The 16,376-nt window shown below is 33.1% G+C and overlaps 1 protein-coding gene across 1 annotated transcript; it reads left to right on the top strand.

Moving 5' to 3' along the window:
- The first annotated feature begins 263 nt into the window (after window positions 1-263).
- LOC130947379 (early nodule-specific protein 2-like) lies at window positions 264-1,585 on the top strand. The gene has a single exon (XM_057876070.1). The coding sequence runs from the start codon at window positions 308-310 to the stop codon at window positions 1,292-1,294; it is 987 nt and encodes a 328-aa protein (XP_057732053.1). The 5' UTR covers window positions 264-307; the 3' UTR covers window positions 1,295-1,585.
- Window positions 1,586-16,376: the final 14,791 nt, after the last annotated feature.

Here is a 16,376-nt window from a genome sequence, read left to right on the forward strand (position 1 = left end):
ATTATTATTATTATTATTATTATTATTATTATTTGAAAGATGAAAAGTAAGATGGAAAGCATATGTTGAGAAAGGGGTACTTAATCCGCAACATGAAGATTCGGAAATCACAACTACCTCCTTTGACTTCACTCACTATAGATCTTGACATGCAATAAAATAAGACAAATTGATGAGCCACATCTCCAATGCAAATTAGAAGTTCCCTTAGCTTATCTATCTCCCTCAGCTCCTAAGAAAACTCTATAAATAGCATGCATGATGTTCTCACTTTCCTCACTTCAATCGCAACCTGAAAAGCTAAGAAATGTCTTCTATGCACTCATCACTAATACTTCTTCTAATGGTTGGAGTGGTGGCTATAACCACCACCGCTCCAACACTTGTGTTGGGTAATTACTACGAGCCACCACCACTTGAGAACCCACCCACCTATGAACCACCACCAATCTATAAGCCTCCAATCTGGCCTCCACCGTTCCACAATAAGCCTCCCTTTTATCCACCTCCTCATCATGAGAAGCCGCCACCAGAACACGAGCCACCCTATGAGAAGCCACCACCGGAGCATGAGCCACCTCCTTATGAGAAACCGCCACCAGAACACGAGCCACCACCTTATGAGGAACCACCTCACGAGAAGCCACCACCGGAACACGAGCCACCTTATGAGAAGCCACCACCAGAACACGAGCCACCTTATGAGAAGCCACCACCAGAACACGAGCCACCTTATTATGAGCCACCTTATGAAAAACCACCGCATGAGAAGCCACCACATCATGAGAAGCCACCACATCATGAAAAACCACCTCACCATGAGAAGCCACCCCACCATGAGAAACCACCATACGAGAAGCCACCCCACGAAAAGCCTCCACCGGAATACCAGCCATCACCACCTTATGTGAAACCACCACCTGTGTACGAACCTCCCAATGTGAAGCCTCCGCCAGTGTATGAACCTCCCTATGTGAAACCCCCGCCAGTGTATGAACCTCCCTATGTGAAGCCCCCGCCAGTGTATGAACCTCCCTATGTGAAGCCCCCGCCAGTGAATGAACCTCCCTATGTTAAACCACCGCCGGTGTATGAACCACCCTACGTGAAGCCACCACCATGGTACAAACCTCCGTTTGAGAAGCCACCGCCATTATACAAACCTCCGTTTGAGAAGCCTCCACCATTGTACAAACCCCCGTTTGAGAAGCCACCATCATGGGAGAAGCCACCCAGCTACAACAGTCCCCCATCCCCACCACCTTATGGCCACTATCCAACATCCAAAAATTGATGGCTTAGCCTATCATTTTTGGTCCAGTGAATGTATAGGAGCAATCCTTTCTTCGAGTTTCGTGATTACCAAGCTGCTCCTTTTGAATGAAGATCGATGTGAAGTACAAAGTGGAATGTTAGTTGTTGTTGACAAATAAAGAAATAATCTATCTTGTATTGATTACATTACGTACTGTACTTGCTTTAATTTCATGTATTTTCCAGTTCAGCAAATGTTGTAACTTGTAAACTTGTAATGTCAATTACTGGGTTGCCTCCGCCTCCAATAAACATGTCTTAGTGCTTATTATATCTCTTCTCTCATTACATTTCCAATTTCAGATAGACCAAATAAATAAAAGTGGAATGATGCGTTGCTATAAGAGCTCAATTAGAGATCATTTTCTTTTTCTACCAATATTAGTCTATTTTTTAATTTTTTATTTTAAATTCTTCAAAAATAAAAATTAAAAAAATAATTTTACAAAAAAAAAGTTAATATTAACTATTTAAAATTAATTCCTTATTATAAGTTTTTTATTTTTCTATCCTGTATATTTCAAGTAGTATAATTTTGATATGATGTTAGGAATTAAAACATCGATCATGCTATATATTCATCTATGTTGACCGACTAAATGAACGAACCCTACAAGTTGACATTCCCATTCTTAACTTGTATTTTTGTTCATTTAAATTTTTTTAGTATAACTGTAAAAAATATAATTATTGTTATTTATGTATTTTTTAATCAATTTAAACTTTTTGAAAACGTTATTTTCTTTCATAATAATATCAACACTGATAGATGACTAAAAATTTTAGACATTGATCTTTATTATTTCAAAAGAAACATAGTATAAGACAATCTAAAAAAAATCTATGCATAATTGTGCTCCAAATTAAATATAAAGAATTAATTTTTAATTAGTTAACACTCATTAATTTTTTATTTAAAATTATTTTTTAATTCTTTTTTTTGAAATTTACAATTTTAGAATTAGGTTTTAAAATTTAAAATAATTAAAAAATTAGTTAATACTCACTGAAAAAATTAACTTCCAAATTAATTCTTTAAATTTTTTAAATTCAGATTATAAAAAAATTAGAATATATATATATATATATATATATATATATATATATATATATATATATATATATAATTCCTATAGTGCCCTGCGTGCCAAGCAATTAAAATAATTTCTTATTTGTTTGTGCCAATAATTCTCACATCATTCGATCAATTAAAATCTAACAAAATTTTGGAAGGCTAAACTTTTTTTGTTGAAGTAGTTTATATATATGGTGCGCATTATCATGACCAACTACAGAAAGTTTTTTAATGCTAAACACAAGTTTATCATGCATCGTTGACTTAAAGTTCATCTAATTAACAACATAATAGGCTAGTAGATTGACACGTACAATACAAGTGCACAGGTTTAACATGGGTTATAGATGTAAAGTTTCTTTATGTAATTAATATTCACAAACTTCATAACACATATGCTACATCTTTAATATGTTTGTAGACGTTTGACCATAGAGAAGAAAAAAAGAAAGAAAAAAGAGAAAAGTGATATGAATGGAGGATGACATATTTGAAAATCATACATGGCTTGAAATCAAAGTAAAACTAACTATTTGTTAGCTAGTCACATGTTAATCAACATGTTAGTAAAATAATAAGCTAAGCCTATCTATTATGGCAACTCTTTATGCAAGCATTTCATTCTGAATATACTCAAAAGTCACAACTTATTAAAAAGAAAATGAAGAAGAAAAAGAAATAAGAGTAGTACTTAATAAAGTAGAGAGCTTAGTATTAATATTTATAATTTTGGACCCAATAGAGTATAACCTTATATGTAGATTTTCATCACTCACATTATTTTCGGAAGCTCTTGAGGATAAGATGGAATTCTTGTTATTATTAGAGTAGGTCAATATAACAATCCACCAAAAGGAGGTCAATATAACAGTGATTTGTCAAACAATCACTTATGAACGTTCCAATCAAGAAAATTGTTATGTTTCCAGTGTTGTAATAATCTCATAAAAAAATAAAAATTTTAGAAAATTAATTTTTCGATTAGCCAACATAAGCTTACTTTTTTTTCTCTATTATTGTTGAATCACTTCTTTAACCCTTACACTTCAAAAGTTTTAAAATTTAGGTTTAAAATTTAGAATTGAAAAATTAGAGTTTAATGTTTAAAACTTAAAAGGTCTAGTACGACCATGGCTGACAAGTGGCTAGAAACAATGACTGACAGAAATAAATTAAAGTTGTGGTAGTATCAAGAACAAAAATATTATTTGTATATCAAAATTAGCTACTAAAATTAGTTACTAATATCTTTGTGTATAAATATATGTGTGATTTAATTTTCAATATATATTTATATTCTAATATGTATTTTACATAGATAACTAATTTTGGTTTATATGCAGCATTCCTCTATTAAGAATAATAGGGATAAAAAAAGTTGAAAAGAAAAACTATAAATATAAAGATTAAAAAACTTCAAAATAGTTTGCTAATTAGCTATAATTCTCTGGTTAGAAAAATTCATTATTTCATGCACGTAATCTTATTGTGAATGCTATCATGTGCGGGACTCAAGTATTTCACCTCTCCAATTTATAGGGTTTGTCTTTTATGAAAGTCTAATCAAGCAACGCAAAGAATGGACCTTTTTTTCTTATTTTGTACAGAATGAGATGCATCTAACTTAATTTTATTGCTTTATAATAAGATTCGTATACTGAATTTCACTTTTTATTTTTTAAATGTATATAAAAATGATAAATGTGAAGTTAATGAAATGATAACTTTTTTATATTAAAATAATTAAAAAGATTTTGAATACAAATATAAAAGATTTTAAATAATTACTTTATTATAAATATTTAATAAAGAATAATTTTAAAATAAAAATTTGTGCACCATAACATTTTCAATGCTATTATATATAGTCAACTAATACCATCTAAATAGTGATAAATTATATCAATTTTATATATATTATCTAAATTTTTACATATATCGAATTTTGTGACTCTAAAATAACTTTATACACTACATTTGAGACCTGCTCAATTTGCCAAACGAACCAAATGTTGAGTACATCCGAAATCAATGCATTCAATTTTTTATGTTCGAAATATATGCTTAATTCTTTTGTATTTATGGTTTTAAAGAGATCAATATTTCAAAAATTATGCATATGATAAATAAAATATTTATTTTATTTATATATAAAAAAGCGTATATATTATTACCAACCTCACTAATAAATTTTTCCACTAAATACTTGATATTGTAGTTTTCTCCACATCTTTATTGATGTTGAAGAGACTTATCATTGACAACAAAACATTAAATTAAATTAGTGTTTTATAACTGACTAAACTAAATTAAACCACGTTTGACGATTTCATTATATTCTTAAAGAAAGGTAATATAAAATAATTTTTCAGAAAAAAATTGAGTGATTCTTGGAGGTATAAACTGAACTATGTGCCATATTTTCAACAACCTTTTAACAGATGTTACGGAGTGGAAAAATCACACCTACTACCAACATATATAGACTTCTTTCAGAAGCGGAAGAATTCTCTTCTCTTTTTATCGATCTTCCAGACCGACACGTTAACTTAAAACCTCATTAGACTCCATTACTAATAGTATAAAATATTGTTTATATTTAATTAATTATGCCAGTCGTTTGACTTTTTTCTGTTAGGATTTTATCATTTTTATTTTTTTTAATCGTTAGTAGAAATTCAATCTAAAATGGAGGAAAACAACAAAGGATTAGAGGTGGCAATAATGAGATTAGGATAGAGACGGATTTTTGCTCTATTCGACTCCGTTTCGTTCTATAATAATTCGTATCGCAACCGTCCTACTTCTACACTTGAATAGTTAAAAGTTGAATCCTAACCCATCTTTGTGGGTATCCATCTCGTCCCAATTCATTCATATAATTATTAAAATTTAACAAATAAAATTAAAATTTAAAATTTATATAACATCATTACATACATAACATAAATTAACGTAAAATTTAAATAAAATACAATATATATATATATATATATATATATATATATATATATATATATATATATTATCAGAGTGTATTTAACTTAAATTCAACTTCGTTTCACTTTGTTCAAAAATTTGTCCTATTAAAAATTCATTCCGATATAAGGGTGGATAATTACCCACCTCAAACGAATAGAGATCGGATGGATACCCACAAATTGAGATAGTATTACCATCCTACAAAGAATTCGTGATCTATTTCCTTCGATATTTCCATTAAAATCGGACCAATCAGTATTAATTGAATAGAGCTAAGTTAGTTTCATGAGAAAAAAAGTTTGATAATGAGAGTTTTGCTGACCAAATAACCATATTATTTGAATCAAATAAAATTGCTGGAGAGAGCGCCCTCCCTTTGTTTTTGCCTAGAGGACCTTTTTTTTTTATGAAATTGATTTGACAACCTCTCTTGAGAAGCGATCCGTCGCAATTTTTGTTATGTTCTAAGCAATTGATGGGCTAATAGTTAAGCTGGTTTCTCCAGCAATTGATGGACTTCATGATATGGTATTATTTGGGCTATGATTGTAGAAATAGTAGTCCAGTTACATATTTACTTTTCAGAATGAGAACACTACTTCTCTGAATTCCAAAAAACAAACATTGTATCTATCCAAAAAAAAAAAGGAATAGGAAACCAAATAGGCAAATACACCCTGTCTTTTTAAAAAATAGAAATGGTTTAATTTTGTTTCTCTTTAGACTTGTAAGGGTCCCGTCCAAAAAAAAAAAAAAAAAGACTTGTACCGGTTACAAATTATTTTTCCCTATGAAACATCTTTTTTATTAAATAAAAATGATTAGAAATCTTATTTGAACTTTTGATCTCTCGCTGTGTAATTTGCAGCTATATATGCCTTCCTTGTCATTATGCTAAAATTATACCCTAATTTTATTTTATTTTTTGTCCACAAGTGTTTTTTCAATTTTTTTTCAAGCATTATGGATTTCATAAGGGGCATTGCTCTTCAAGCATTGAATTTTCCATATCCAAGACTCAAATTCTAAACTATTAATTAATAGAAGAAACATTTTCCATATCTGTTGGTACTAATTCTATTAATCAATAACTAATTACATAATTGGCATGGTCAATATATGCCTTTCCCTTATGTTAGTAAAATAATTGCTATGCCTACCTAGGCCTATTATGGCAAGTCTTTATGCAGGCATTTCATTCTGAATATACTTACAACTCCAAAAGAAAAAGAAAAAAAAAGTAATACTTAGTAAAGTAGAGAGCTTAATATTAATGGTGTTTATTTCGGTATAATTGATAAATTCATACGTATTGATACAATAAAGATATGAACAAATAAAAATACAATACTTGAATTATATTATCTACGTTATTCTTTTTTTAATATATATAATATCATTATTTTTACTAAAACATTCTTATAATTTAATAAAAATAAAAATATCTTTTTATTTAATTTTACAAAAAGACTTCAGCATCCTTTTATTTCTCTTTGAAACAACTATTCTTTTAAATTTATCAAATATTAAAATTCAACTAATTTTATTTTCAAATTTTAAATAATTTAAAAAACAAAACAAAAAATATGTAAAAAAAAATCGAAGGCGTTATTCTTCATTAGCACGAATAATAAATCAGACCGAATAAAATAGATAGGAGCAAACAAAAAATGATCACCACAAACAAAGAAGACCCTTACTTCTAGCTTAATCAGCTTCAAAAGACAGTTCTAGACAGAGATGCGACAAAAGAGAGGAGAGGGGAGAGTAGCGGCGAGGGGCCAGGAGTGGCGCGCAATGAGCGAGCGGCGAGGGGCCAGGAGCGGCAATGAACGAGCGGCGAGGGAGAGGAGCGGGCGACGACGAACAAGAAAAAAAGTGGTTGTCCTCTTTGGTTTACCACCGCTCCGCCTCTCCCTCTCGCTGTCGTAGCTGTCATGGTTGCGTCTCAAGGTTGGAAAAGGGAAGAAGATGAAGATGAAGATTGAAGAGCAGTTTTCTTTTTTTTTTCCTGATTTTGTTTCTAGATTATTTTGTTTTAAATTATTTGAATTTTGAAATTCAAAAATTAAAATTTATTGAATTTTTATATTTGTTAGGTTTATAAAGGTAGTGTTTGTCTAAAATAAAAATAAGGATGTTTAAATCTTTTTATAGAAATAAGTAAAAGGTTTTTGTCCTTTTCAAATAAATTATAAAGATATTTTAGTAAAAGTAATAATATAATATATACTTAAAGAAAATTAAATGCTGACCTAGATAATATAATCTAAGTGTTCTATTTTTATTTGTCCACATTTTTATCGTATTGGTACGTATAAATTTACCATAGTACCGAAGAAACACCAATATTAATAGTTATAATTTTGGACCGAATAGAGTACAACCTTGTATATAGATTTTCATCATCTGTGGTGTGTCATCTGTAACAACCCAATTCTCAGTACGTCATGATTATATTGGAAATCAAGTGTCACCAACTTATTCACCTAATAGCTAACTAAATATTTATTATTAAGCCTGTAATCGTATTAGCGCGCGAATCAAATTTTTGAAAAAACTAAGATAATTTAGTAAGTACAATAAAATAACACAAACATCAGTGACAGAGATAATATACATCATACATAGTATATATATATATATATATATATATATATATATATATATATATATATATATATATATATATATATATATATATATACATGTATTGTCATGCGGGTTTTAAGTTAGCATACAACTTTTCATATCTGGTTACTATATACATGATCAACACTCCGCCCCTGGTCCATATAGGAAGCCCCTAAGCTGGCGCCCGAAAACTAGCCTAGTCAACTATATACATCCTACTCTCTCAGTGAGTCTAACCAAAAGTGAGAGACTAAACACAAAAACTAGGCTATTGCAAAACTCCTAAAAAGTCTCATACTCAGTTCTCCAGCAATAAATGTCGTAAGAGGAGGAAATCTCGAACACATCTAATGGGGAAAGAAGGGGTAAGAACTGGGGGTTCTTAGTAGGGTCAGGGATAGTTAGTTTAGTTAGAATTGTTACAGTTCAACCAATTCACAGCCAGACATAGATAAGAGTCACAACAATTCAACACTACTAAGGAATGCACAAACACAAGAAGACAATCACAAATGATTTCATAGTATCACATAAAATGCAAATCCACAACAAGGATGATGCATGTCTATTCCTAACGCAGGCCATGAGCTCGTGTCGGTTGCCTACCCGCTCCTGACATTACTCGGGCACGAGTCCCAGATACGGCTTTCCAGATGCATACAGTGTGCTTATAAGTCACACGGCTAGGCCGCATACAGTGTGACTTTCCAAATCAATAAGCGTATATCTGGAAAATAGTTCTCAATGTGTAGACGTTTCCACTTTACATTTGGCACTAGGCCCAACATTGCCACATCTTCTCTCCTGTGGCAGACAGTCTTTTAAAGTTTTTTCTTTATCTTTATCCTCTGCTCTCCTGCGGCAGAGATCCCTTTAATTATCTTTCTTTCCTTTACTTTTCGTTCTTCTTTTTTTCCTTTGCATCATTCCGCAGTATAAATTATCTTTAATAAAAAAATTTATTTTAATATAAATAGTAATTTTGAATAAAAACTCAAAATAACATTTACATTTTTCTTTTAAAACTTAGTTTATAAAACCTTATTTCTATGACTTTTACTAATTTCTTTCTAGATCACCAACTTTTTAATATTCTATTTCTAACCCCAATATTTTACAAAATTATATCTGAACCCTCACGTATTTTTTTATATTTATAAAAATAATCCTACTTTTAAATAAAATATCCACTTTATCCCTGTTCTTTATTTAGTGTCCAAACTACCCGAAAAACTTGATATAATTATAAACATAACCTCAGTCTTTTTATAAAAATAAAACTACACCCTTTAAAATAAAATTTTCAAACTAATTTCTTGTCCTCCAACGAGACCGAAATCCTATTTTATTTGTTATCAAAATATTAACTTGAAATTTTATCCATTTTCAAGCTGACTGAAACACAACGTCATCAAAGTATCAATTTATCAACAAAATTTAACATGAAATGCAATCAATTTTCAATAACACTCAATCCAAACATCAGTTCACTTATTAAATATCATTTAGTTGGTAAAAATTTACCAAAATTCTTCCTTCGTACGAAATCGAAATACTCGAAGCTCCGAAGAAGTTTTCTGACTGAGTTGCCAAAGAAAAAAATATCCAGAATCGTTTGTGCCTTCTAAAATTCCAGTTGGTCAATTTCAAGAGGTAGGAGAATTACATCACCGTCGATTTTCACCGTACAAAAGCAATGCAATACTTAGAAGAGGAGGATACAAACACTTTTACTGGATTAATTTTTTTATTGGAATTCCGAATTAGGAGAAAGCGAGAAAGGAAAATGGTTGAGGGTTACAGTTCTTCGATAAAAGCTTTTGGTCTCTCTCTTTTCTTTCTTGCATGCAATTCGGTTATGAGTTAAAGAAAGGAGATTGGAGGGTGTTAAAAATATTGGACAAGGATATGTGTCAAGGAGGGTGTTATGTGTCATGTTTTCTTTCTTTTCCCTTTTTTCTTTCTTAATACATTCGGTCATAATAAAAGGGCATTAATCAAAGGATAAAGGCATTGGATAATAAGATAACTCATTATTAAGTTCCTTTGGTCAATAAAGGAAAGAGACGTGTTATGTTTTATTTTTTTAAAGGAAGAGCTTAACACAGCAAGTGGAGTATAGAAATAAGAAGCAGAAAAGCCACAATTCTAAAGGAGTACGTTATAAAAAGACTAATTGATGCCTGATGATTGGATTTTTGTGTGGTAAAGAATTTCGCTAATAAATTCTCGTTGCAAGTATAGTTTCTAAACCAACAAAGAATTCTTTCATACAAAAATTTGGTTGTCACAAGTAACTAATCCCTAAAAATAACAACCGAAGTATTCAAAACTCGGGTCGTCTCTCAAAGGAATTGTAGGAAAGTGTTCTTATTATTGGTTATGAGTTGTATATTTTGGGGTTTTGGATTAAGAAACAAGAAAAGTAAATTGCAAAGGAAACAAACTAACAACTATAAAAGCTCTTGGCAAGGAATGAGAATTGGAAGTCCTATTCTTATTATTGTCCTCAATAGTAATGAGAATTGTTTATTTCTCCCACTTAGTTAACCCTCTAATTATGAAGGAAAGTCAAGTGGATGAATCAATTTGATTCCTCAAGTCCTAGTTAACTCCTAAGGAAAGACTAGCTTTAGTGGAATCCAAATCAATTAGCAACTTTCAATTATCAATCAACAAGGGAGTTTGATAACTCAAGTGTTACTAATTACTCAACCAAAGCCAAAAGGAGAAAAATCTATACTAAAACCCAACCAAGCATTTTGTCAAACACTTGGAAGGCATAACATAAAAACGTAGAAAACTAGCAAGGAATATTAAATCCAAACAACTAATTGCAAATATCAATGACTAACAAATAATAGAAGAAGCAATAGATATGAATTACCTTAAATTGCATTAAATAGAAAATCAAATCTAACATGAGAATTCATAAACTAAATTGGCAACATAGAGTAATCAACAAGGGAAATAAATAAACTAAAGTGCTAAAATAAATAAGAGTAGAAGAGAAACTAATTAAACTAAGATAGAATCTGAAATTGAAAAGAACTAAAAGAAACGCTAAAACCTAGAGAGAGGAGAGAGCCTCTCTCTCTAGAAAACTACATCTCCCTAAAATTATGAAAAATGAATAATGAGAAGTTGTTGATTGATTCTGCTCCACTCCCAGCCTATAATATGTGTTTTCATGCTTGAAACTGGGCCAAAAACAGTCCAGAAATCGCTTCTAGCAATTTCTGATATATACAGCACGTGGTTCCGTCACGCGTACGTGTCGCCCACGCGTACGCGTCACTTGTCTGCCGCACTATCCACGCGTACGCGTTCTCCATGCGTACGTATCGCCTAACAGCAAGGAAACTATGACAAATTACATATCATTTCAAAGCCCCGGATGTTAGCTTTCCAATGCAACTGGAACCGCCTCATTCGGACCTCTGTAGATCAAGTTATGATCGATTTAATACGAAGAGGTCATGCTTGACAGCTTTGCAATTCCTTCAATTTATTGTATTCCTTCCACTTTTGCACGCTTCTTCTCCATCATCTCATGCATTCCTGCCCTTTAAACCCTAAAAACACTCAGCAAACATATCATGGCATTGAATGGTAATAAGAGAGGATTAAAATCAGCAAATTTAAGGCCAAAGAAGCATGTTTTCAATCATAGCACAAAATTAGGAAGGAAAGTGTGAAACATGTGAATTCTATGAATAAATGTGAGAATAGTGGATAAAATCCACTCAATTAAGCACAAGATGTACCGCGAAATAGTGGTACATCAAATATCCCCATACTTAAACATTAGCATGTCCTCATGCTAAGCTCAAGAGAAACTATAAGAGTGAAGAGGAATGGTAGAAAGTATGAAATGCAACCTATCTATATGAATGCAAATACATGCAAAATGTTTCTACCTACTTGGTTAAAAATAGATAAACCTTTCAAGAACAAATGTGAACTGGATTTCACTAATTCAAATCATAAAAAAAATGAATTACAAATAGACTTGCAAGAAGAAGATACCTCATGAAAGCCGAGAACAAAGAATCGAGCATCGAACCCTCACCGGAAGTGTATACACTCTAATCGCTCGGGTGTTTAAGGTTCGATTCTCTCAATTCTCTACTAATCTTGCTTTCTAAGGCTTGCTCTTCATCTAACAATCAACAAATATTTAATGCACAAATATACATATCAAGAGGTCTTTTAAGGGTTGTAATGGGGTTAGGGTCAAGGTAGGATTGTATTTGGTTAAGTGGACTAAGATCTGAATCCTGATTAACCTAAACTTCCCATCTAACCTAAGACAATCCATGTAATCACAATACAGAATCCAACTGCCCATTAACTATGTTTACCACATATTCATGCATCTGATTTTGAGTACAGTACATATGCATTGCTATCATCATTTACTTTGTGACATTTTGTCCCCTTTTATTATTTGCTTTTTTTTCTTTCTTTTTTTTCATCTTTCTTTTCTTTTTCTTTTTCTTATTTTTCTCAATGCATATGATTAAGGTATTGAATGCATGAACGTGTCCTTAACATTCTTTTCACATTTTCATATTTTAATAAAAATACACAGCACCCAATTCTCAAACCAAATATCTTAAGATCCAATTTCCCCACACTTAATTCATGAGCACTCTCACTAGTCTAAGCTAACCAAGGATTCCAATTAAGGACATTATTGTTTTCTGCTTAGAGTTAGTGATGAGCTAAAGTAAAGAATAAATGGGGTTAAAAATGCTCAACATTGGTTTGCAAAGGATAATGAAAGGTTAAGGCTATATGGGTATGTAAGCTTAGTGAAAGAAGGCCTCAATAATATAAGTGCATGCATACATCAAACAATGGAAATATAGAATCAAGCAAGACAAAGATCACAATTTTAGAGAGAACAACACACACCAAAAACAGAATATTGGTTGATACAATGCAACTAATCAATTAGGCTCAAAATCTCACTGGATTTTTGTGTTCGAGCTCAAAAACCATGTTCCAAATTAAATTTCTTCAAACAAGTTTAACAAAAGTTTTAATTCAAATTAGTGAAATACTCTAAAAAGTTTCTTGAAAAAGAAGATATCACTTTAACCAAGTAGTACATAAATACAAGCAACTAACTAACTATGCAATCTATCATGCAATGCAACAACTCAGTAACAAAGAAAACTAAACATTGGTGTTGAAAAGAGAGTAACTAACCCACGAAAGTCGGTATCGACCTCCCCACACTTAAAGATTGCACCGTCCTCGGTGCATGTAAAGAAGTGCAAGTGGACGGATTGCTACAGATGATGAGTTTTCCCAAAAGAGTGTGCGGCGGGACTTGTTTGTCTCCCCATTTAGAAGTGTTCTGTTTCCCTTCTTGGTGGCCATCCTGAAAGAAGAGGAAAAGAAAGAAGAATAACCCACAAATAAAAATATGCAAACAAATAAATCTAGGTGGGCTAATGCCAAATAATAATAAAGTTTTCAACTACATGGTAGCTACAACATGCAAGTGAGAAAACAAAAGAAGCAAAGGGCATGTTAACTAAATAGCAAACAAGTCAAGAAGTACCAAAATAATGCAGGAAAGATGCAACAGTTGAATAAGAGCATTTAACACTAATGGAAAAATAATAACTTAGAAAAGAAAATAAAAGCATGCACAAAGTTAAAATGCAATGAATGAAAGTATGTAAATGTAATGAGAAAAAGAAAAAGAAAGAAAATAAAGATGAGAAGTCAAAGGAAAAGAAAGTAAGAAAGGAAGAAGATAGAATAAGAAGGGAGAAAAGAAAGAAGTAAGAAATGAAAAATAGGGCGCGACGCGCGCGCATGCATCATGCGTAAGCGCAAAAATTGAGTTAGCCATGCGACGCGTAAGCGTCGCCCACGCGTACGCGTGGGCGGCAAAAAATTCACACTGACGCGTGAGCGTCGGTCATGCGTACGCGTGACTGCTCGCACGATTCCAGGGCCATGGCATCACAACTCTCTGTTCAAGCACCTTTTTACGCTGATTTGCAATCCCACGTGTACGCATCGTCAACGGTTACGCGTGGATTGAAAAATATGCAGGGGACGTGTACGCGTGGGGTGGCTTATGCGCCAGGCACCCCACCTGCGTCGTTCCAGCACAACTCTCTGTTTATTTTATTAATATTGCGCACTGACACAGGACGCGTGCGCATCATCGACGCTTATGCGTCAAGTGCAAATTTTTTTTTTTAAATAAATAAACCAAAAATTAATAAGCAACTAAACCATAATATTAAAAGAAATAAACATAACTAAATATGAAAATATAACTTATTATTAACACAAACAAAAAGGAAAATAAGAAAGAAATTACCATGGTGGAGTGTCTCCCACCTAACACTTTTAGTTAAAGTCCTTAAGTTGGACATTTGGTGAGCTCCTTGTCATTGTGGCTTGTGCTTAAACTCATCTTGAAACTTTCACCAACGCTTGGATTTCCAATAAGCTCCAACATTCCCACGTGAATTCACCAAGCCTTGATGAAGTTCTTTACAAGCTTTGAGCTCCCAAAGTTGATCTTCATATATGCCCGGATCCCAAATCTTGTTTCTACACCCGTCTGTAAGTAGATCATCGTCATTCCAACCGGGTGGCAAGCAAGTCAAATTCTCAATGCAATACCAAACTCTTCTCGTAGATCCAACCAATTATTCACTAGTCCCACTCTTGTATCTAGCTCTTGAAATATCAACCTTGATGAGCCTCGATTTGCAACTCCAACCACTAAACATTCTTCTCTTACGCTTAATGCCACAAAGCTTCCTAAGTTGGCCGTCCATTTCAAGAATACCATACTCAAGTGGGATAGGAAGACGAATAGAGATAAGTTTTACCCACTCAAATGATGTAGCAGACGGCAACCTAGGTAGAGAAGTCTCCAACGATCTGTACAACGCATGTTCAATTCCCGTCTATCCTTGCCGAAGGGCTTTCACTTCCATATCATTCTCAAATTCAATCGAAGAAGGATCTTCATATTCAGCGAGTTCATTTGTGGATGTGGATTCATCACTAGGAAGACGTGATTCATGATTATCTTCACCAAGGGAACCCGCTTCTTGATTTATTCCATCCAATTCTTCATAAGGAATATGCCATGGAGGTCGTGCACTAGCCTCCTTGACATCAATGTCAAGCTTCTTGGAGGAATACTCTACAATTCTAGATTCCTATGGAGGTTCAGCGTCTCCTAAGTCTTCAACCACTTCTTCCTCTTCAACTATTATGGCTTCCTCTACTTGTTCCAATACAAAGTCATGTCCCTCATTGTCCACCGGAGTTTCTAATGTCTCCTTCATGCTTCGCCCTTCTATTGATTCTTCACATGGAACTATGGGAGTTTCTTGAATGTCCAAATGTTGGGAAGCTAATCGATTTACTACCTCGGTCAAGGCAGTCGTGAATTCTAGTACCTCCCTTTGCATCTCCTTTTGCCCTTGAAGAAGAACACCAAGTGTGTCATGCATTAAAGATTGGGGTGGATATGAAGGTTCATTGATTAGGAGGAAAGGTTCATGATAAGAGGGTGGTTCATCATAATAAGGATGTGGCGGTTCAACACTCTCCATCTTTTCCACTAGTTGTACAACACACTTCAATTCCTTGTTTTCAAGTTGAGATTCTTTAGCCATGAGATCTTCGTGTGCTTCTCGACTTACCACTCGCTCCAATTAATGAAGGGTTGCATGAAATTGATCCAGTGTTTCCTTGAGACAATTCCTTGACTCTTGTTCCTCTTGGATAAAATAATTAGGATCATATGGCTCTTGGATTAATGGATATGGACATGGTGTATATGGAGGTGGTGGTTCTTGGGAATAATTAGGTTGGAATTGGGGTGGTTCCTTATATAGTTCATAAGGTGGTTGGTATGGTGGATATGGGTTAGGATCATATGAGGGTGTTTGGTGGTAAAGGGCTTGTGATTATGGTGGGTCAAAATTATGTTGAGGAGGGGGTTCATAGGCCTGTGGTGGTGGTTGTTGACACGTACAAGAAGGACTACCACATCCGTTAGATTGATATGCATAACGAGTGGAATTATACCTATACGAAACCGGAGGAAGTTGTTGCCGAAAAGTTTGATCAAATCCTCGTGGCTCCTCCCATCTTTGATTATTCCAACCTTGATGCATGTTAGGATTGGAGTCATACCTATATGAGATCGGAAGAGGTTGTTACCAAGAAGGTTGAGCATATGCTTGAGGCTTCTCCCACCTTCGATTGTCCCATCCTTGATGTATGTTCTCATTGTAGTTCCTATTTCCTGCAACATAGTTTGAACCAAACTCATAGCCAAAAGAGTGAGAATTCATAATAGCAAATAAAAAAA

Source organism: Arachis stenosperma, chromosome 9 (genome assembly GCF_014773155.1).
Source record: "Arachis stenosperma cultivar V10309 chromosome 9, arast.V10309.gnm1.PFL2, whole genome shotgun sequence".
Classification (NCBI taxonomy): domain Eukaryota; kingdom Viridiplantae; phylum Streptophyta; class Magnoliopsida; order Fabales; family Fabaceae; genus Arachis; species Arachis stenosperma.

Excerpts from the sequence above, each read along its gene's own strand:
- LOC130947379 (XM_057876070.1), top strand. The coding sequence starts at position 308 with ATGTCTTCTATGCACTCATCACTAATACTTCTTCTAATGGTTGGAGTG.